The following is a 21,793-nucleotide window of genomic DNA, read 5'->3' on the forward strand; positions in this document are numbered from 1 at the left end:
ACCATCACATTGCCCTGCCCCATGTAAGGGATGAGGTGTGCAGTAGGTGTCTCCCCAAAATTGCGAAGCTAACAAAAGATCATTTAAAAGCAAAACAGGTACCACTAAAACAAGATTTATTTGTAGGACATAAGCCCCTCCCCCACAGAGAACACAGAGTTGTCCACTGAGCATCCAAAAGCCACACTGAATTCCTTGGGCGGTGGCAGCACCCATTGTGCTACATAACGCTTCAGTCTGCCTACATGCTGAAGGTGATAGATGGGTGAGCGAAGGCAGGAGCAACAGACCTGTGTTAATCCAGAACCAGTGGCTGCAGCATCCGATACAGACAGTGCGCGGGGCTGTGGCTGCCATCCCAACCACCACAGCTGCTACAAAGCAGGGGAGCTGCACAGAAACCCCAAATTGTGTCTTGGGTGGGGTTGTCACTCCTCATATGCTTTTGTGCTGAACAAGGTGCAAGCTGAGCAAATAGACCTGGTTTTATCCTCAGTGCACGACACAAGTGCACTCTGTTGTATTCACTGTACATGATCGCTGAATATTTCAACATACGGTTATGTATGCCTTCTGCACCACAGCCTACCTATATTCCACGTGTTGCGAAAAAGCCCTCGAAAATCATAGCTGCCGTAGCGTGTGTGTACAAAGTATGATTTTCAAAGGCTCAAAACTCATTCAAATCAAAATCAATTTGCACAGGAACCCTCAAAGGCACTTCTTCTCAATGAGGGAGGTTTCCCTACCAAATTTCAAATCCCAGCTCTAACCATTTTGGAGACAGTCTATCCAAAAGAAAAGCTACAAGAATGTTATTTTAAACATGTGCGTTTTCCACTCCACAGATACTCAGAAAATGGCTGAGTGATTTATGAGTTTTTTAAATATATAAAATCACAAGAAAAAGATGAATCTAGAAAATGTCAAACATAGAAGTGAACATTCCTAAAAATGATGAATAAGTGCCTGTAGATTCACTACGACTGCCTAGGCTGTGGAAACTTTAAGTAAAATATCTTCAAGATATGAACCCAAATATTTAAATCTTTTACAAAATTAAAGAATAATTGGAGAACAATTTCATAAAATGCACAAATGCATAATGATATATGTACTGCACAGTTAGAAGAATTAATATCCTTTATTTTACAAATAAAAGGGGAAAGTAATGTGTTTTATAGGACTGGAAGCATTAAAACCAGACATTTCTACAGCAGCTACTGAAACAAGATGCCATGGAAAATTGGTGTCTTTGAGAAAGCAAATGTGGAAAAACGGATGGAAAGGAAGTAGATCGTATTTTAGGTTTTCTAGGAACCTTTGAATGCTTATTTCTACTGCATGCTTGATTTAAAACCTTTTTCTCTTAAAGGAAGAAAAAAAGAAGTAGTCCAATATATCAATAAAGTATATCAGACAGTTTAGTGTTTTGTATCAAAGCAGTGAATTTGAAACATTCAAGGTTTCATCGAAACGTTTGGCTGCAATCACATTCAGTAAATATGAGAAACTATCTTTGCTTTTTTAACAGAATGTTATGTTTGATATTTTAGGTTGGCATGACAACTGAAGAAATAGATTCCATTGTTCATCATGAAATAATCAGACAGAATGCCTATCCTTCACCTCTGGGCTATGGAGGTTTTCCAAAGTCTGTTTGTACTTCTGTAAACAACGTGGTATGTCATGGTATTCCTGACAGGTATTTCCCCAATAATATACATTTTACCGCCGGGGATGAAAATGTTAAACTGAAATTAATAAATTGTGTTTAATATTGAACATATTTCAGCTTAACTACATGTCATATGTAAATGTATTGCAGATGCATATTATGTTACCACACAATGCTGATAGATGTTATAGAAATGTATGTGAAGTAGAACAACAATAATATTATCCTGCTTGTCCAAGTGCTTCAAAAAAAAAAAAAAAAAAAACAGAAAACAACAACAAAAAAGCACATAATGCCTTTAGAGTTTAGTGTGTGGGAAAAAATAGAACCAAGAATAATTCTGATTTCTTTTTTCTCCAGCAAAATAAGTATAGGGTAGGGAATAAATATATTTGAATTTATGTTGTGTTTTTTTTTTTTATTATTTGCAATACATTCAGCTACTCACAAAGTAAAATACGAACCCTAGTGAGAGAAAAAGAATGAATATAATGGTAGATTTTTCAGATGTTGATATGTTTTTCTGCCAGTTGTTTCTCATTATTTTATATTCAGCTACACTTGTTCTCTACGTAGTGAGAGCTGAACATTAAAAATGGTTATTCTGTTTGCCTCTGCCTTCCTCCGTCACAAAATACCTACCCCCTGATTTTTATGTATGTGTCATTAGGTGTTTATTCTTATATTCCCTTTGTTGGGAACTGTCTGTCACCATTATTTTTTTCTTTTCTGTTTATGTTTCAGTCGACCTCTTCAGGATGGAGATATTATCAACATTGATGTCACGGTGAGTAATTCATATAAAAAATAGTCTTTGATCAACTTTAGAGTCCCTGGTAGCAACAGGAAGAATAGTGGATCGGAGATGGGGAACGCACAGATGGATGTGCTGTTTACTTCTAAGGCAAGGCACAAGCAGCTGGTTTCCTTTTTTGTTTTTAACTGTGTGTTTATTCCAGCTAGACCCAGGCCTGACTTGAATTTAGGACTGGAATCAGATGCACTGAGATCAATGTTGGCCTAAGTGAAATGTCAACCCAATCCTGCTATGTGTCATGTTTTTGAGAAGGTGTAATTGTTATTGATCCACTGTGTAGTTAATGCAGAGCACCGCAGTACTGGGCAGCAGCTGAAGATAGATATGTATGAGATGAGCTAACATGAAGAAAGCCAGCATTTTTCCTTCACTCTGCCAAGATTGATCTTCCTCTTCCTGCTGATTTTGAGTGGGGCCTGTCATTATCTTACTCTGTCATTAGAGGCTACATTGGCCTGTGTATGTCAGTCTATTTGGACAGCAACTCTTTTGCTAGCAGTGTTCCCTACATTTATTAAAATCCCCGAAGGTAGTGTTGTGTTCCATTTCTGGTATAAAAGCCCTGAACCTTTTGCACAGAAACAGAAATAGTGTGATATAACCGTGACTTAATATTTCCAGAGAATGGCCAATTATAGCTACTTAAATAAACACTGGCTGGATTTTTGTAGGAGCAAGAAAATACTGAAACTGGGAACCTAATTCTGTTTCATTTAGAAAGCAAAAAGCATTCATGTTTTGCAGAAGCTTTTTTTTCCTTTTTTATTGTAGATGTTTTTATTTTCCCAATGTGAATTTATTTCTAATATGGGTGCAGATGTCTTTTGAATTCTACCATTATTTTACAATATGGGAGTAACATAGGAACACGATTTTTTAATCATTAAAAAATTCTTGGTAATTTGATACTATTTTCCATGGGCCCAAATTTCATACTGGCAAAAGCAAAGAAATCTCAAGTGGACTTACCTCTGAGCATGGGATTCAAGCTTTTTAAAATATTTTTTCTATGAACATTAGGGTCAGTGACCTTTTTCCATGGTATACTCGCGTCTGATCCAGAACTGTTTCTTTTTTTTTTTTTTTTTAATTCTACTAATTTCTTCCCCATCTCCGTACTTTCTAATTGTACAATTATGACTGCCAGTTTTACACAGAGTGATCTACCATTTTTAAAGTATATTTTGGGCCTCATTTTTTCACTGTGGTGAATTGATGTAGTTTTACTTAATTTGCTAGACTAAGTCAGCTTGTCACAGCTAAGGATTTAACATCTGATTTCTTTGTAAGTCATTTAGGTACTTTTAAGTTTTTTGTTTGTTTGTTTGTTTGTTTGTGTGTTTTCTTTTTTAGCTTAATCTGTCAGAATACTAACTCCTTAGATTTAAAAAAAAAAAAAAAGTGTAAATTCACATCACAGATCCTTTCCCTGATATTCTAAGTGAGACATTTTTATATTAATGTGGTCTGCACATCTTGTTCACCCTGGTTTACAAATTATGTATGACTAAAGGTTAGTTGTCTTTTTGAAAATATATTTTATTTGTTTTCTGTTTACCCTCAAAAAATAAACTAAATCTTGAAGTTTCTGTAAAAGTGAAGATTCCTACAAGGGTAGGAATTGCTGATTATCTTTGTAAAGACTTTTTTTAACATTTGAAACTGAACTGTGTTGTGTTTGATAACTGTTCAGTTCCAAACTATCTAAGAAAGAAATATTACTTTACAGTTTAGTTAATTGATCTTTTAGTTTATTTTAATGAGCAAAATTGGAATGTTTCTCAGGGGAAGAGAGTAAAAATCAAAGTAAATGTGCCACAACAAATTGTTTATAATTATGTACAGGTTCTATAAAATGATTAAATAATATTCTGGTTATTAACTATAAACACTTCACACAATGTATAAATTATTTGAAGAAAAAATCTATTTTTGCACAATTAAAATGGTAGAATTTCATAGATGAAACACAGATTTTATTGGCTTGATTCAAATAGCCTTTAGGATGTATTTAAGTGTAGAAACAGAAGCATTATGCATCAGAGAATCTACAACACAGTGCAATTTTCAGCCAGCCATTACCAGGTAACATTTCTTACACCTTGAATCTTTCATTGACTTTTAAGGAATTAGTGCTGTGGTTGTAGTTTATTAATGTCAAAAATACATCATTGTGGTTGATAGCCTGCAGTAAATACTATTAATTTTAAGCTCTACTGTGTTTTAAATCTGTATTTGTTTTTCCAGGATGATGATGTGTAATGTTTTTGTTTGTTTGTTTAAGTGCCGTACTTGCTAGAGCTAAAAATGAACTAGTTCAGCTTAAATATGAACTGGCTAGCATAAAATCTGCCCATCAGGCATTAAATTGTAAAAGCAGATTTAGCGATAGCCTCAGCTGACAGAGGGAGGTGTACAACGGGGAAACGGCAAAGTTGGATCCTCGCTGACATTCATCTTCCTGTACAATGCTGTTCACTGGGAACTGCTTGCATTTCTTTAAATCTCTCCCCCAACACAAACCTGGCCTTGGAATAAAGTGTCTGTAGCCATTTTTTAATTATTTTTTTTTCAGTTTGGAATTGACCAAAAGGAATGTGAGTCTGTGTCTTTCACAAATTGCTCTCAAGTGGCAAAAGTTCAGTGCTTCAAGCTTTGTGAATCATTAGTCCTGGGAGGATAGTTGCCCACTGTTTGGGGAAAAAAAATGTTTTAGAAGATCAAAACTGTGCACCATTATAATTTGTCTTTTGGTAGGGAAATTTGGCTTGCTCTCACAGTTGTGTGTCTGCCTGCTGTACTGCAGAGCTGTAAAACGCGTTTCTGTGCAGCGCTGCAGAGTTCTGCATGGCTTTCCCGTGCCCCAGAGGGAACTTCAGGAGAGCTAAGGCTTGAAGCCTATGAAATGTCAAAAACAAAGCAAAACAAAACAAAAAAGCCTGTCATTAATTCAACAGGGTGCTGCATTTGCCACCTAAGCATAACCCCCAAGCCCCTCAGGGGACATTCCCCACAGAGGGACGGGTCTCCCCGCCAGATGCTGGTGGGTCTCCTGCGGCCAGCATAAAGCTCAGCACCTCACCCCTGCAGGACACCAATGGGAGACCAACACCAGGGACCCCTCAGGACTCTGGGTGGCCCCCAAGCCCCCCTCCAGCCCATGCATGGCACGAAAACATCATCTTGCTCACGGCCCCGCTGGCATCATGGCCCGTAGCTGAGCAATGTTGCCTGTGTCACCTCCTGGTGCTCTGCTAGGCAGCGATGCACAACTTTTTCATTTGTTGAGTTTTTAATTGGCAACCCTTACGCACCTTGCAGTCTTTCATGTGCTTTTTGTTGTTTTTTTTTTCCAATGTTTCACTTTTCTGGTCTCATTCTCATAAATGCAGCCTACCAGTGACCTATCTGTTGCAACACATAGCTCATTCCTAGAAAGAACAGATTTAATGCAGGAGGTAATCTGTTTCTAAATACAAAATGAGAAAATGTCTTTACATTTCTGCATGTGTTTAGGTGTATTACAATGGCTACCATGGTGACACTTCTGAAACCTTTTTGGTGGGCAATGTGGATAAATCTGGTCAAAAGTTAGTGGAGGTTGCCAGGAAATGTAGAGATGAAGCAATTGCAGCTTGCAGACCAGGGGCTCCCTTCTCTGTAATTGGAAACACAATCAGGTAAGCCTTATATTGACAAGTAAAGGGAGGGCTGGCAAGTGGGACAAAGGTTATTGGTGGTTTGGTATAAAGCTGATGACATGTTTTATGATTCAAAACCATCATTTCAGTCTGATATCAGTATGTGAACTGCCAAGCTATAATGTTGTTCCTTGGGTAAGAGAGATTTTTTTTTTTTAAAGTGAATTACACCAGGGTCAGCAAAGATAACTGTGGAAAGAGTCAAAGATATTCATAAGGTAGATTTATATTAACAGATGTAATTTGTGGTGAGTTTTTTTTTTTCTTTCTATTTGTGTGTGAAACTATATCACATCTGTCTAACAATGCAAGAAGGTTAGAAACCATTGTTTTCATTGTATAGCAATAATGATTGTTACAAAGGAATTAGTCAACATAAATAAGTCTCTTTGTTTAAAACGTACAAAAATATTTAACTCGAGAGCTTCTTATCTTACAAAGACTAACGTCAGAGGGAAGAAAGAGCTCACATTAAGAGATTTTTCCCTATTTTGCATCTGTTCTAGCTGTTACAGAAATGCAGTCATGACTTTTCTTCTGGCAGTTTTGAATAAAAATATGGCTTAATTTTTTGAAGGTACCTATAGATTATTTCTAAATGTTTGAAAAAAAAAAGACATATATTGTATACATTTCATTAAGCAATCCTTCAGTGGACTGTTAATGGTCCCAACATACTATTGAATACGTTGCGATTACTTAAAAGCTGCAAGGCTTAGTCACCTTGAAAGGATGCTGCTTTTTTTCTTTGTAAATCTTCAAATACTTTAAGGAAAAAAGAGAGCGGCAAAATATCAGTTAGATGTATTTATAGCTTTAAAAATATTGTAACAGAGTCTGAATCAAACTTTAGTAAAACCTCTTTGGGTTATATCTGAGAAGCTTTTATTGAAGACTTTGTATAAAATTGTGTTTTTGACAGTTTTAAATTATAGGCTAACTAGCCTGGAGAAAAAGGATAGTGTCTTTCTGTTCTTTCATAGGAAATGTTGAATCAGACCCCTACTGGGAAAAGAAATTTAATGCATATCTCACTATCTTACTGTCCATGAATATAATAGAAGTGAATTCAAAATGTAGTTTTATTTTTGCAAATGGGATGAGTCGATAGATGCACCTCATATTTTTGAACACCTAGGGTTCAACAAATTTACTGGTGGTGCTCTTGCATTTTAACAAAATTTATTCTTGAGTAGAAGGGGGCACAGAACACTAGATTCTTATTCAAGCATTCTATCGAGCTCTGCATTCATGGCTGTGTCTAAAGGGCATGTCAGCCTTTGATTCTCTCTGAGAGGTAATTATCCTTTTCCTGTCACGGAACAACAAATGATAGCTAACTACAGAGGCACATTTGCAGTAGTCACATTCATCAACTGCAGAAAAAAAATTCAATTTAATTGTGCAACACAGCTGCACATAGGCTTTTTGAGCATTTCTGTTGTTCTCCCTGTCTTGCTATTCCTCCCTCCAGATCTATTTTTTAAACTTTTTTTTCTGGTTATTTTTTTCCCCCTTTTTGTCTCTTCTTCCATTTTTACTCTCTGTACTTTCTTGTTAAAGTAATTTTCCTTTGTGGCTCTCATTCTTTTTTCCCCATTGAAGGCTATGAATGTAGAAAATTATCACAATTACTCATATAATTGAGCCTCTTTGTAGCAAGTGCAACTCCAGTAGCCTTTCTCCATCATGAAAATGGTTTCATTATAGGGTTTTTCATATTCTCTGACACCATCTACACAGAGGAACAGGCGTGCAGATGAGATGTACTAGGAACAGGGTAGATCAGTAAGGTCACAGTAGGAATAATTAGCTCTGCTATGGAAAGAGCATCTAGGCCTTTTACTGCTACATAAATGTACTGTCCATGGCTTTTAGTCACAAAAAAACTTACTAACAAATGGAGCTCCCGCCTACTACTTTGAAAAAAAGATTTGTATCAACACTACAATTTTCCATCATTAAGACTAATAACACAGAGCCTAGTATACATCAAGGGGAATAAAAAGAAAAATCTCACATTCAAGTGGCGGCTGGGTGCTGACCTTTGTTCCCTTTTTTTGTGTTCAACTTAACTCTTTACAAAAAAGAGCCACACGCCACACCAACATGCAGGTGAACTCCAGCTAGTGCTAGCAAAGCATGGCATTCAATTGGAAAATCTGATAAATCTCCATGCAGGATAATGCATTTCATTACAGATTCACTACATTAATTCTAGCTGTATTAAAAAAAAAAAAAAAAAAAAAAAAAAAAAAAAAAAAAGGGAAGAAGAAAAAGAACAGAATTGAATCTGACATTGGATTTTTGCTGTGTTGCTACGGAGGTCAGTTTACTTGCAAAGTGTAAATATATAGTCAGCACCCCCTTTGAAAAGCAGATTAATCAAAGCTAGTAGATGTCCAAAACTACATATGAAATAGCAGGTCATTAGCTTTATTTTTCAAGATTTTATCGTGTAGACAATTTAAATGTGCTGATGTGTTTAGAACTACTTCAACACTGCCTCTGCTGAAAGATCGCCTTGGTTGAGTGAAGTTGTATGTTTCTGGTTATTTATCTTTCTGCATCTGCATACATACATACAAAAATACGTAGAAATCTTCCATTTCAGGAGACTTAGAGATCATAAATACCTGAGAACATTTAGGCCCATCAGAATGGAGATCTGTCTAGGTATCTTTCATTAGTATTTTCTATAAACGTGCTCAAGTGGTATGCAGAGCATATCTTAGACACAATAATCAGAGTATTTGCTTTCTGTAAATGGCTTGGGAATAATTATATCACAGAGGTAAGCTTGCATTCAGTATTGTAACATACTCTTTGTTACTGAAGCTCGATAGCTGAAAGCAAGTATTTCATGGGCAGCGGTTCCTTCTTACATTGGCTGGAAGTTGCAAATAAAAGATTACATGGATTCATGAGTAACTCTGCTTAGAGAAATGTGAATCTTTGCTAACCTGTTCCTATTGAAGATGGTGGCAAAACTGTCTATCAACTCCACTGGGAACAGAATCGGGCCCTGTGTTCCCATTTCCTTCTAACACTAATGACATTTCTCTTTCAGACAGAAATAAATCTGGTTTGCAATCTACTTTTTAGCCATTGAGTTTAGATATGTGCAAGTGTGGTGAGTGTATAGAGCTAAAAAACATAAACGTGATATTGTTAAATAAACCAGTTTCCAAGTCCTAGGAAAAAATAGTAGTGAGGAAAGTATTAATAAATGGTTTAAAATGTTTAACTCGTAAGTATATGTTTTGATATTAATTTAGAACAATATAAAGCAGAATTTAAAAAAAATCTGTTTCTATCAGATTATGCACATTTAAACAATAAGTGGCTCAGGCAAAATAAGTCATTTTAATGTCATCTGTGATAGATTTTCCTTGACAGCTACTGTAAATTACAATTACACTGCTTCTCTCTGCACTTGAAAGTAAGCATTGCAATAAATTATCTTTTATTTCAATCCATCATGTCTGCTTTCAGAAACAGAGAACCTCAAATAAAAGTTCAGCACTATTGTAAGAAAAATACAGTAATTTGTGTTCCAGTTTGAAACTAAAATGTACCTTTCTTTCAAAAAACAATTGTTGGCTTTCAAAAATACTACTAATTATACCTCAACATTTATTGTCATTATAGGGAATCCCTGAACTTGTGCATTCCCTCAGTCTAGCATTACTATTTGAGAGAAAAATACTTTAATATTTTCCCCATATACATTTGTAATTTCTCAAATTAGTTAATATAGTGCTGTTGAAAATAAATATTTTTATCATAAGCAAATCTAGTTCAGGCTGATGCCATTTTCAAGAATGTTTAAAAAAATGCTATTCAATGGTCATTTTGTTAACAATATATTTAAGAAAAGCATGAATACTTTTAATTTAAATAAAAAAGATGCATTCATACAGGTCCCTGAACAAGAAAACAATTATCACAGATCTGTTCTCTCTTCCAGTGTTTCCCAAGCGTGCCCCCTGCCCAGTGGTGTAGGGCAGATTTGTTTGGGAGCTTTGGCTTCTGGTGTCGTGCAGCAGAGCATCGGTGTAAAAGTTTGATCTCTGGGGAGAGACGCAGGCAGTGAGTGGGAAGCAGCTGTAGCTGGGAATCAGTTCCCCAGGATGTTCAGCCCAAGTCTGTGCCGCCCTAGCTGATCAGCCAACTCTTCCACTCTGGCACCAGAGGGCACAGGGAGGTATTGCTCCAGGCTGAAAGCAGGATTTGGTTTATTTTGTTTCCTCAGTGAGGGCTTAGATTATTGGGCCTGACTTGCCTTGAGGAAAAAGCAACAGAATCTGGTAAAAAGAAAATAAAGTGTAGGTTTGGGTTGTTGTTTGTTTATTTTTTGTCCCAGAATGGGAGTCCCAGTCATGAGACTGAGTGTATGGTGTTTTCCTCTGGAGCTGGGATGCCCCTTGTCCCCTGGGTGCTCCCAGAGGCTATCTGAGGCTCTCTGGGGAGGCACAGGGCCAGCCCCCCAAAGAAATTCTTTCAAGCTGCTTTTCAGCAAGAGGGATTTATCCCATTCACCCAAAAACTCTCAATGGATGCTCCAGAACATCGAGGAGAGCTTTGTAGAGGAGCAGTCCTGCCTATTGCTGCTTTGTTGGAATTTCCCCGTTGGGCTGCTGGCAGGAAGGCTGAGTGTCTCCATGCTCATCCCTCCTTTTGCAGGGAATTAGCTGTTGTCTGGCAGCAGTTGGGAAGGAACTGACACCCAGCTCCGCTGTCCACTCTCAGAAGCATGAAGGCACCACCTGGGAGGCTCTGCCCATGGGTTTTAGGCAGACACCTGCCCTCAGTGACTTTCCTTTACCAGCTTGGCCACAGCCAATTCATCCCGACACTACGCACTTTGCCGCCTGCAGAAGAGGAGCAGTGCTGCAGGGACTCTTGACTCTGCAGCCGCTGGGCTGTAACACATGGCAGCAAAACATGAAATCAAGTACTGAGCTCATTAAATGATTATGCTTTTAATCCTGCCCAATTCACCTCTGCCCAAGCACGCAACATGGCTCGAAGAATAAAATGTGTGATGGTAAATGTTATCAATGGATATTTTTAACAACGATTGTACTGAAGAATCCTTGTCCTCCCTTTATGCTGTCGGTGCAGTGTGGCTCTGCTGCCCAGCTGCACCGCAGGCAGTGGTGGGACTGGGATGTACCCACAGATGAGAGGCCCTGCAGCCCAGTTCCTCAGCCCCACTCAGCCTGACCAGCTCCTGCCACCCTCCTTCACTTCTTTCCCACTTGCAGCCAGGACTCCTCCGGCACCCTGTTTTTACAGAGCAGGAAATGTAATCTTATGAAGCTGCCTTCTGGAGAAAGCTGGAGAGAAAGGCCACTGCTGACAGATCCCGAGCCAGGCAGTGAGGCAGCAAGACCAAAACATTGAGCTATTGTTGGCAGCAAATGGCCAACTTAGGCAAAACTGCTCCACTCTGTGACATCCAGGCTTTTTAACCAGATTCCACAGCCTGGGAGCTCCAGTGGCCAGAGGAATGATCAAGATCAGCAGTTCAGTTCACACTTCCCAGACCTGTCTTTCAATGTCCTCCCTGCAAGTATCTACGGTCTACATGAACGTTCGTGCTTACAGAATTACCCTTGCAAGTCGCAGCTGGCATTAGCAACCTTCTTTTATGGAAGCTGCATGTGTTTCACTGTACCTCCACACGGATGTGACAGCTCACTAGGATTTTTTAAATACTCCAAAGTGAAGCTAGTAGTTGCGGAGAGCTTTGAAATTCCCCATACAGTGCTTCCGAAGCACATGCAGATATTAAAACCAGATTGAACATGGCTGAGTTTCATGCCTGCAGCTTATTTTCTCCACAGGTTTTCTGTGTGTCACTCCAAGTTCGTTGGTCACGTTAAAATTTATATAAAGAAGGCCCAGGCTCTGTATGTAGACACGTTTAAGTGGGGAGGCGGAGGAACGCATGTGGCTGGCAGTGCTGGTGTCACAGAAGGTAACCACCCGAGTACTGATACCAGCTGAGTTGTTTTCAAGCTCTTTGTCAAGAAAGTGGCAGAATTCAACACTAAAACGCGCAAGAACCACTTCTTTCACCACAAGAGGAGGGGACGTGGTTGCAGCAGTGCCTCTCATGCCTGGGTGCCCCGCGAGCAGCTGCCCCTGCTGCCACTCAGCAGCTGGGGGTGGGTGCGGGGCCTGGCAGCAGTCAGGGGTGCCCTGGGCAGGCACTGGTGGAGCTGAACAGCTGCTGGCATCATTTAGGCTCTTGCAAAAAGACTCACAGAAGGAGGCAAAGGAAAAGGTTACCCTGCGGTGCATATACGGCTTCTCCCGTCTCTTCAGAGAATCACTTCCCCCGTATGGGAACCATTATCTGCATTGCTCTGGGCTTGGTCACCGGAGATCTTCCATTTCATTTTGTGTATGTTTCTGAGTAATCTGACTTTCTAATTCCTCCCTGTTCTTCCTTGGCCTTCAGCATCATCCTAAACAGTCCAGGTCTGTGACCCAGACCTGGCTGGCATGACAGAGGCACAGCAGAAAGACTTTTCCATCACTAGTAGGACTTTTCACTGCATAAGCCTTCATGATTTTTTTTCCATGTAAATTGTGTAGAAGATGAAACTCTGGACCTTGAATATAACTAAATGAAGCCCAATTTCTAGCGTTACTAGTAACAACTAAACCTGAATTTCCCATTCTTCTCCAGAAGTAATGAAAGAAATGTGATGAGTCCTTGTATTGGGGTGACGGGTAGGTAAAAGCTACTACACAAATCCTGTTAAAACATGCTTTTAAGGCCTGGACATGGCAGCACTGTCAACTGTTGACCTGTCTCCCCTCTCTCACTCCTGCACCACAGTGGAGGCGCTCCATGTCCTTCAGCAGTGGCAGCTGCTTCCAGGGACAGTGACAGGCGGGTGCCGGCACGAGCGCTGTGGAGGCTGCATGGCCTTGTGTGCAGGGCAATGGCTACGTGAGGAGACAGCTGGCACCTTTATTCTTTTTTCTCGTCTTTCCCGCTCTTCGTCAGCCTGTAGTCACACTCTGAGGAGGATTTGCTCAGCCACAGCTATAGCCAAACCATAAGTGTTAAGTGCTTGCCTTGATTTAAAATGAACAAATGAGGCTTTTGATCTCACAGACAAAATCTGTTCAGACTGAGTGTCTTCCTGCCTTGCTCCTGTGATCCAGTTTGCTTTTAGAAACAATGTGGGGATGATATGCAGGAGCAGCTTCCTTGTCACTTCTAATCCGTCTCCCGGCCCCCCAGATCTCCGCGTGTTTCCATTTTGGACCCGGCTGGCCCTGCTGCCTGAGCAGCCTCCAGTCAGCACTGAGCAGGGCCCTGGCAAGAGGCCTGCAAGCATCGGGCAGCCCCTCAGCCAGAGGACACCCCACTTGTCTCCAGGTCCTCCAGCTTTTAGGGATTAGGATAGGATTTTGCTTTCCCAGCAAGGGCAAGGCGCAGTGCTGGGCCCTGTTCCTGCAGGCAAGAACATCTTGCTCGGAGATGCTCCTTACTGAGATAGGCCATGAGGAGAAGGCAGAGCTCCCAGGCAGAACTCAAATGCCGTATCTGCTATAATTTGCTTTCGGTACTGTTGTGGTGAGCTCATTAGAAATACGTTGTGAATTGAAGTGAACAGATCTGGAGTTGCAATATGTTTCGGCATTGAGTGTTTTTAGTATTTTGCAAGGGAATAGGTTTGCCTTCTACCAACCCCACCAGCAGCAGGACCCTCCTTGCCCTCACAACCCGGTGCATGCCGCAGGCACATGGTCCAGTGGGGGCTCTGCGGGCAGGGAGGTCTCAGCTCAGCCCATGGGTGTGTTAACTCTGAAACCTAACGATGGCTCACTGCCACTAGCTCTGATGACCACTCTTTCAGAGTGAGCACGAAATGTCAACCCCACACCAATATGATGCTCTGGCATTGGTGCGCTGTCGGGAGCTGGGGCGTGCTCCCTCACAGTGTCCCTTTTGCCCCTACAGCTTGGTGGCGCAGCGTGGCGGCTTCCAGGTCTGCCCCTTCTTCGTCGGCCATGGCATCGGGTCGTACTTCCATGGGCACCCCGAGGTGTGGCACCACGGTAAGGAGGCCCTGGCGCTTTGTGGGGCTGGTTGTGGGCAGCACGGCACCTGCACACCCAGATGGGCTCTGAGGCGAGCTGGCTGTTCTTGCCAGTATATATCTGTGTGTGTGTGTATAAATGCGTTTTTATTTTCTTTTCTAGCCAATGACAGTGACTTGTTAATGGAAGAGGGAATGGCATTCACAATAGGTTAGTAAATGTATTCTGTGTTTGTCTGTAATGAGCACGCACACAACGACCCAGCTGCGAGCTATTTCTTTATTTGAATATAGAAATGTCCAGTCGGATGTGGGGGTGCAGGCGGCACTGACCCCTCAGGCAACAGATTAAAACCTTACTCTTAAAATGCCATAAGGAAGCGCTGAGCTGAGACGACTTCCGAGCACCGAGATTTGGGAAAGGGAAAAAGCCCGTGGCGTGAATCTTGGTGAAGAGCTCGACCCCGGGGGTGTCTGTCGGCTGCCTCCCGCCTGCCGCAGCCGCTGCCGGGCCGGGGGCAGCGCGGAGCTGCCAGGCACAGCCCGGCCCCGCAGCCGCCGAGCGCCAGGCACGGGGCTGCTGGGGAAAAGCCGCTCTTCCTCCCCGCGAGGCTAAATGGCGCGGCAATTAGAGGGAAATCAGAAAATTGTTGTTTTGCTGCTTTAATGAACATTTTAAGGCTGTTTAAAAAAAATTCCGATATTTCAAACTATCTGCTGTTTATAAGCGTGGTTGGCGCTTTGGTTATTATCCACGGGGTCTTAATTAAAGCTTGATTAAAATTCCTCGCTTTTACAAAAGAGGAGTGGGCAAGCCCCTACCTTAACGATTCGTCTTCCTCCTCGGTTCCCGTGGCAGTGGCAGCTCAGACCCGGCCCGGGGCCGGGACCCACCGAAGGGCAGCTGCCTGCTGGGCCCCTGCCTCACCCCGCAGCTCGCAGGGAGCGCGACTAACTTGAGAAAACAGGGTTTTGTTTGTTTTTTTCCTTGTTACAGAGCCGATAATAATGGAAGGCTCCCCCGAATTTGAGATCCTGGAGGATAAATGGACCGCGATTTCTGTAGACAACAAAAGGTGCCTGATTTGGGTTTTTTACCTTCCCCAAGCCCCCGAGCTGGTCACCGGCAGCCAAAAGCCGCCTGAGTTTGCTGGGCACGGTGGTGGCCGCGTTTGCCCCCTGATAACCGCTGCGTGTGCCCTGCAGGTCAGCGCAGTTTGAGCATACCATCGTGGTTACCTCAGAGGGAGCAGAAATCCTCTCTAAAGTGGTGGAAGAAGCCTAAAGATGGAGCAAGGAGCGGAGGGACTCGTGCTTGCGAAATTGCCAGTGTCACCCAGGACAGAGATAAGATTTTTGTAATTTCTTTGGGGAACGGGTGCTGCCTAAGTTGCTGCAGGGGGCAGAAAAAGCAGCCCGAGGGACTGGCTCTGGACATGGTCCTCTCTGTGTGTTACCTGGTGAGTATTTAATAAAAACCCAATGGTGTGTTTGTGACCCTGGAGGCAGCCACGCACAGCCTGCGGGGGCTTGGGTTGTCTGGGGTGAGGGCAGCGAGCGGGTCCCCCTCTTCCACGTCCCATGTGGGGCACACACAGGACTTCACAGCTGAGCTGTGGCTCAGTTTGGCCTCACTGTAGCTACCTGGTGCTGCATCCCGGGCTGTATAACTCTGCTCGGATGGACAGGAAAGTTTCCCGGGGGCTGGCCCGGGGGCTGCAGCCTCTCCCCAGCAGCTGCCCCCTGCCCACGGCTGCTCTCCCGGCGCGGCACACGGAGCGATTGGAGGCGAGATGCGGGGCGCGCTTTCCTGCAGCCCGATGGCTGCCCCGCTTGGAGAATTGGCCGGCGTGGGGACTAACGGGGGGACACTGCGCGATTTCGGCGTGTGGCAGCGCGGCGGAGGAAGGATGGGGCCCGCGGGGACGGCCCTCGGGGAACGACCGACCCCGGAGCTCGCTGCGGGCCCGACGGGGCGGGAGGGCGGCTCTGGGCTGCGGGGGGCGGCCGCCTCGTCGCCCCGTCGGGCCGGACGTGTCCGGCGGTGACACTTACCGGCTGCAGGACCCGCTCCTGCCTCGGCCACGAGCAGGCGGCACTCGGGAGCGCGCCCGGCCCGCGGTCCTGCCGCTGCCGCCCGGGAGCGCGCCTGGCGGGGCTGGAGCGGGCCGGGCTGGGCCGGGCCAGAAGCGAGCCGGCGTCTTCCCGTTTGTCCGCGCTGTTTGCTTTCACCCGCGTACAGCGAGCTGTCAGCTCGAATCGTTTCTAACAGCATCTTTTCAGGAAGCAGGACCCCCCCCAGGCCGTTTCTAATACCGCAGGGCAGCCTTTCAGTTCGCTCGTCCCCTAGATTAGTTTGGAAGGCCTTAAAACCTGTAAAAATAAACGATGCATCAAACAAGTTTACAAACGCGCAGAGGTTACGCGGCGTGCCGTCGGGCCGGCAAGGCGAGGGACGCCCGGCACTGCCCGGGGAAGCGGGTTGGCTTTCCCAAAATCCCAGCGGCGGCCGTCCCGAGCAGTTTGGGGCCCCTCGCGGTCCGGGCACAGCCCCCGGGGGGCACCGCAGGTGCTAAGCGAAAGCCCGAGCGGCTCCCCCCGGCCCCGCGGGGCCGCCGCAGCTTCACGACTCCGTCCTCTCCTGTCCCGTCCCGTCCTGTCCAGTCCCGTCCCGTCGGACCATGTCCGGTCCCGTCCCGTCGCGGAGGATGCCGCGGGGCCGCCGTGCGCAGAGGCCTCCCGTGGGTAATCCCGGCATTTGCGGCACCCCTTTGTAATCCTAATTACAAACTAAACAGCAGAAGCGCTCGGCCTCCCCTCAGGCGGGACGCGTTCCCGGGAGAGCCCGAGGGGGGCCCCGACGGGGCGGCTGCCTCCCGCCCGCTCCCCGGGGCTCGCTCGCAGCCTCCGCGCCCCCTCCGCTGGGACGGCGGCGGCCCCGCTCCACGGGACGGGAGGCGAGGGGTGCTCCGGGCGGCGGCGGCCCCGCTCCCGACGGCTGCCTGCGCCCTGCCCGCCCGTCCTCGGGGCGCGGTGGAGCGGGGACCCCCGGCCCCGGGCTCGGGGACGGCGAAGGCGGCGTCGCGCCCCGTCCCCTCCGCGGCCAAGCGCGCAGCCCCGCCTCGGACGGTCACTTACATCGCCGGGGGCAGTGCCGCTTGCCGGAGGAGTCCGTGTGGGCTTCACCGCTCCTGCCCCTTCCCGCACCAATCCGCAGCTATTTTGTGGAAATGAACTTTACGCGTCGCGAGCGAAAAAAAAAAAAAAAGGGGGGGGGGGGAGTAAAAGAGGCGTTGGGAAATGGGCAATTAAAACCGACAGAGCGACTAATGAAAAAGGAAAAAAAAAAAAAAAAAAGGAACAAGAGGAACAGAGGGGCTCGCTCCTGCCAGCTCGGCGCAGCCAGCAGCCGGCTGCCGCGAGGCAGGGCCGGGACCGGGACCGGGGGTGCCCGGTGCCGCCGTGCCGGGAGCCCCGGAGCCCCGACGGCAGGCGGCAGCCGGCGGCGGGGAAGAGAAGTCGGCGCTGCCACCTCCGGCGACCTCAGCCAGGCGATTTGTTTTGAGTGTTGGTTTTTATTGGTGTTCGCCCTTTGCCAAAACGTGCTCGATTGCAGAGACTTGGTGCCGCGATAACCGCGCGCCCCAGACAGCCTAGGTGTAACCGGGAAAGTTCAGCCCAGGCCAGATCAAATCCCAGGCTGTTTAATGCTGAAAGGCTGCATGTTGCTATTAGTGTTAAATATATGGCTAATTATGCGTATGAAAATTAAACATCAGTGTTATGCTAATGGGGCCGCCTTCAGCTGTGGATCAGAGCACTTGAGACTAGCATTTAATCAAATGAATCAGTAACTAATACATCTGCACGTGTGAACTTTCACGAGATCATTTTCCTGTTACAGCCACACCGCCGAATTATGAAAGAAATAATTATCAACACTTTCTAATTATCTAACAAAGTAATTTGGGATTCATCGGGGGCTTTCTGGGGAGGATCTCCCAAGTCCCACCTCATTCACCGCTCACGCGCGCGGAAGTTTCCATTTCAAGCTCAGTGCCGCCGCTCGGGGCAAGCTTTGCTTCCTTGCATTTGTTTTCCCGGAGCTCTTTTGCTTTTTTTTTTTTTTTTGCTTTTTTTCCCCCTCCCTTCGCCCCCTCCCAGACAAACAATGACTGCCCGGCGAGCCGGAGGACCCCCGGCAAGGAGCGCGGAGCCGCTGCCCGGACCCCCGGCCCCACTTCGCCCGCGGGGCCCGGTGCCCGGGGGGGGGAGGGAGCACCCCGGCGGCCCCTCCCGGGTCGGCCCCGCGCCCCTCCGCGCCGGGGGGCGGAGAAGGGCGGGGGGAGGCGCCACGGCCCCCGCCTCGCCCGGGATCCGGCGGAGCCGCTCGCCGGGGCCGGCCGGCGGGGCCGGGAGCGGCGGCGGGGCCGCGGGGCCGTCGGGGCCGTCGGGGCGTGCGGCCGGCGCTCGGGGCCGCGCGGCGCTGCGAGTCCGGCTCTCGGCGCTCACCGGGGTCCAGGCGAGCCCCGAGCGGCTCGGACCAATCCAAAGCGATTATGCAAGACGGCGGACCAATCAGCTCCGCCGTCTCATGAATATTCATAGGCTTGGCTGAGTCAAAGCTTTTAGGCGAGTTTGTGTAGATCTCCAGCATCATGCTTAGACTTTTCAAAGAGACAAACTCCATTTTCTTATGAATGGAAAGTGAAAAACCCTGTTCCGCTTAAATTGGGTTCTTTCCTGTCCTGAGAAACACAACAGACCCCAAAAAGGCAAGCTGAAGAGAGAACACACACACAGACCAAGCGACAAGAAATGACCATGACTACCATGCCAGAGAGTCTAAATAGCCCCGTCTCAGGGAAGGCTGTCTTTATGGAGTTTGGGCCGCCCAGCCAGCAAATGTCTCCTTCTCCCATGTCCCACGGACACTATTCCATGCACTGTTTACACTCCGCGGGCCACTCTCAGCCTGACAGCTCGTACAGCACAGCTTCGTCCTTCTCCCGACCGCTGGGCTACCCCTATGTCAACTCGGTCAGCAGCCACTCGACCAACCCCTACATCAGTTCAGTGCAGTCCTACCCCAACAGCTCCAGCCTGACTCAGACCCGGTTAGAGGAGACAGGTAGGTGCACTCGGCTTGGGGCGGGGGGGCAGGGAAGGCAGGGAGGGAGGGAGGATGCTTGGATCAAAAAAAAAAAAAAAAAAAGAGCAATCTATCGGGGGGGGATTAAAATTAAATTACAAAATGTTAGTCAGGAGAGGCTGAGGATCACAGGGGAGCAGAACACAGAGCACACAATGCCCGGCTGGAAAAGAAATCAACCCAGATGTGCACGTATTAGTCTTCGTAATTATTTATTGCGTAGCGCTATAAACAATGTATGCAATTAAGGGTAATTAAACCTAAACTGCAGCCTGTAAAAATAGCAAACTTTCTCTGGGAAGAAGCCTGGGCTGCCATAATCGCCCGGAGCCTTTGTTAGCGTTACTCGAGCCGCACTTTTCTTCCTTCTCATGATTGTTGTTGTCGATGTCGCTGCTGTTATTGTTACTATTGCTGTCGCTGTTGCTGTTACTGCTATTATTACTATTGCCGCTATCATTATTATTTATTGTGCATCGTTTGTGGTTGTAGGGGCCGAATCGGAGAAAAGCACTGTGGTAGAAGGAGGGGAAGTTCGCTTTAATGGGAAAGGGAAAAAAATCCGCAAACCCAGGACTATTTATTCCAGTTTGCAGCTGCAGGCTCTGAACAGGAGGTTCCAGCAAACTCAGTACCTGGCTCTCCCCGAAAGAGCCGAGCTCGCGGCCTCTCTGGGACTCACCCAGACCCAGGTACGGCCCTGGCCGCCTCGCTCCCGGCCTCCCCCTTCCCCTCTCCCCCCGGGCCACGATTCCCGCAGCCGGGCCGCAGCCGCGGGCAGCGGGGCCCGGCGCCGCCCGCCCCGTCCGTGGGGCACGGCCCGGCCTGGGGGTTCAGGGGGTCGGGGTGGGGGGGGGCGCGTCCCGGCGATTCGGCGGCACGAAACGGCGGCGGGGGCCCGGCCGGGACACGGGGCAGCAGGGGGAGAGGAGCGGGGGAGCTGCGGGCTCGGGGGGGGGCGAGGCGAGGGGACCTTTGGGGGCCCCGTCGGGGCGGGCGGGCGGCGGGGGGGGGGGGGCTGTAGGGGCCCCGCTTGGGGCCGTGCCGGGGGACGCCGAGCCGTGGCGAGCCGTGCTGAGCCGTGCCCTGCTCCCGTTGCAGGTGAAGATCTGGTTCCAGAACAAGCGCTCCAAATTCAAGAAGCTGATGAAGCAGGGAGGGGCCGCCCTGGAGAGCAGCGCCCTGACCAACGGCAGGGCTCTCTCGGGCAGCTCGCCCCCGGTGCCCCCGGTGTGGAACACCACCTCCGCCTCTGGTAAGGCCTCGTCGGGGACCCCGGGCACCTACATCCCCAGCTACACGTCGTGGTACCCTTCGGCCCACCAAGAAGCTATGCAGCAGCCTCAGCTGATGTGATTTCACACCCGTCCATCCCCTACCGCAAGCACTATTGGTCCCCAAAAGAATTAAAATCATCACGGAAAAAAAAAAATGAAATTAAGTAAAAGGAAAAAAATAATAAAAAAGAGGGGGAAAGAGAAAGAGAGAGAAAAAAAAGGAAGCAAACAAACAAACAGGAGGTCTCTGCCCATAGAGCCGTTAGCACGCTGCGCTGTAGCTCGGTGCAGGAGGGCACAGATGTGATGCGGGCCGGTTCCCACCGCTGACAGCTGACGGAGCGGCCCCGAGCACCGCACAACAGCCTGGGAGCAGAGCGAGCGCCGGCCGCGGCTTTGTGGGACAATCAGAAAAATATGTTTGTGGGGGGGAGCCCTCTCCTCTGTCCTGTCTGTCTGTCTGTGTCTGTTGAAATGTAGGTCAGCTATTTGCCACCCCGATCTGACGGGCTCTGCGGTCGCAGGGGGGGAGCGAGCTGTACAATTTCCAGAGCTTTTTTTCCTCTACGTTTTCTGTAACTCTCACTATTCATCTGTATATTTTTTGTTGTTGTTAAGAGGGGAAGAAAGGGATTTTATTTATTGACTTAAATTACCACTATGAGAGTGCTAGAGACAAACGGACGACCCGGTTTGCTGAGCGCACGGTTCGGACGCACGGTTTACTTCGACCCAAAACCCCCGGCCCCGCAACCCGCCCCTCCGGGGGAAAAAAGCAAACAAAAAAAAACAAACAAAATCCCCCCAAAAGAAGGATGCGGTTTTTAACTTTTACAAATAACTTTTCTACTTCGGTGGTGCGTGGAAAGCTTTGGTCCGAATGCTTTGCGTTTTTCACCTCTCTGACAAAGGGAAGAGATGCACATTGTTTGAGACTGAAGGGGGACGGCGGCAGCTGCCGGCCGCTTTGCGGAGGCGAAGCGAGGCACCGGGGGCGCAAGGGGAGCCCCGAGGGCGGCGGGGGGGACCCGCGGCCCCGCACGGCCCCACACAGCCCCGCCGAGGCTTCCCCGCGGAAAGGCGGCCGCAGCAGAGATGC

At 47.1% G+C, this 21,793-nt stretch overlaps 2 protein-coding genes across 3 annotated transcripts in view; both read left to right on the plus strand.

Moving 5' to 3' along the window:
* Positions 1 to 15,769, plus strand: part of METAP1D (methionyl aminopeptidase type 1D, mitochondrial) — a 47,018-nt gene extending 31,249 nt beyond the window's left edge. For both annotated transcript variants that reach the window (XM_068685684.1, XM_068685685.1), the window contains exons 4-10: positions 1,557 to 1,705; positions 2,423 to 2,465; positions 6,012 to 6,175; positions 14,187 to 14,284; positions 14,429 to 14,476; positions 15,263 to 15,341; positions 15,472 to 15,769. In XM_068685684.1, coding sequence (XP_068541785.1) covers positions 1,557 to 1,705; positions 2,423 to 2,465; positions 6,012 to 6,175; positions 14,187 to 14,284; positions 14,429 to 14,476; positions 15,263 to 15,341; positions 15,472 to 15,550 — 660 coding nt within the window. In that variant the 3' untranslated portion in view covers positions 15,551 to 15,769. The remainder of the gene's footprint in view (positions 1 to 1,556; positions 1,706 to 2,422; positions 2,466 to 6,011; positions 6,176 to 14,186; positions 14,285 to 14,428; positions 14,477 to 15,262; positions 15,342 to 15,471) is intronic.
* A 150-nt stretch (positions 15,770 to 15,919) lies between these two features.
* Positions 15,920 to 21,493, plus strand: DLX1 (distal-less homeobox 1). Its single transcript, XM_068685687.1, has 3 exons — positions 15,920 to 19,396; positions 19,910 to 20,109; positions 20,519 to 21,493. Exons 1-3 carry the CDS (start codon positions 19,084 to 19,086, stop codon positions 20,771 to 20,773), a joined length of 768 nt encoding a protein of 255 aa, XP_068541788.1. The 5' UTR covers positions 15,920 to 19,083; the 3' UTR covers positions 20,774 to 21,493.
* Positions 21,494 to 21,793: the final 300 nt, after the last annotated feature.

This window comes from Anas acuta, chromosome 6, assembly GCF_963932015.1.
Source record: "Anas acuta chromosome 6, bAnaAcu1.1, whole genome shotgun sequence".
NCBI classification, from domain to species: Eukaryota; Metazoa; Chordata; class Aves; order Anseriformes; family Anatidae; genus Anas; species Anas acuta.

Excerpts from the sequence above, each read along its gene's own strand:
- DLX1 (XM_068685687.1), top strand. The coding sequence starts at position 19,084 with ATGACCATGACTACCATGCCAGAGAGTCTAAATAGCCCCGTCTCAGGG. Across the intron at positions 19,397-19,909 it reads GACCCGGTTAGAGGAGACAG|GGGCCGAATCGGAGAAAAGC; the intron begins GTAGGTGCACTC and ends TTGTGGTTGTAG. Across the intron at positions 20,110-20,518 it reads TGGGACTCACCCAGACCCAG|GTGAAGATCTGGTTCCAGAA; the intron begins GTACGGCCCTGG and ends CTCCCGTTGCAG.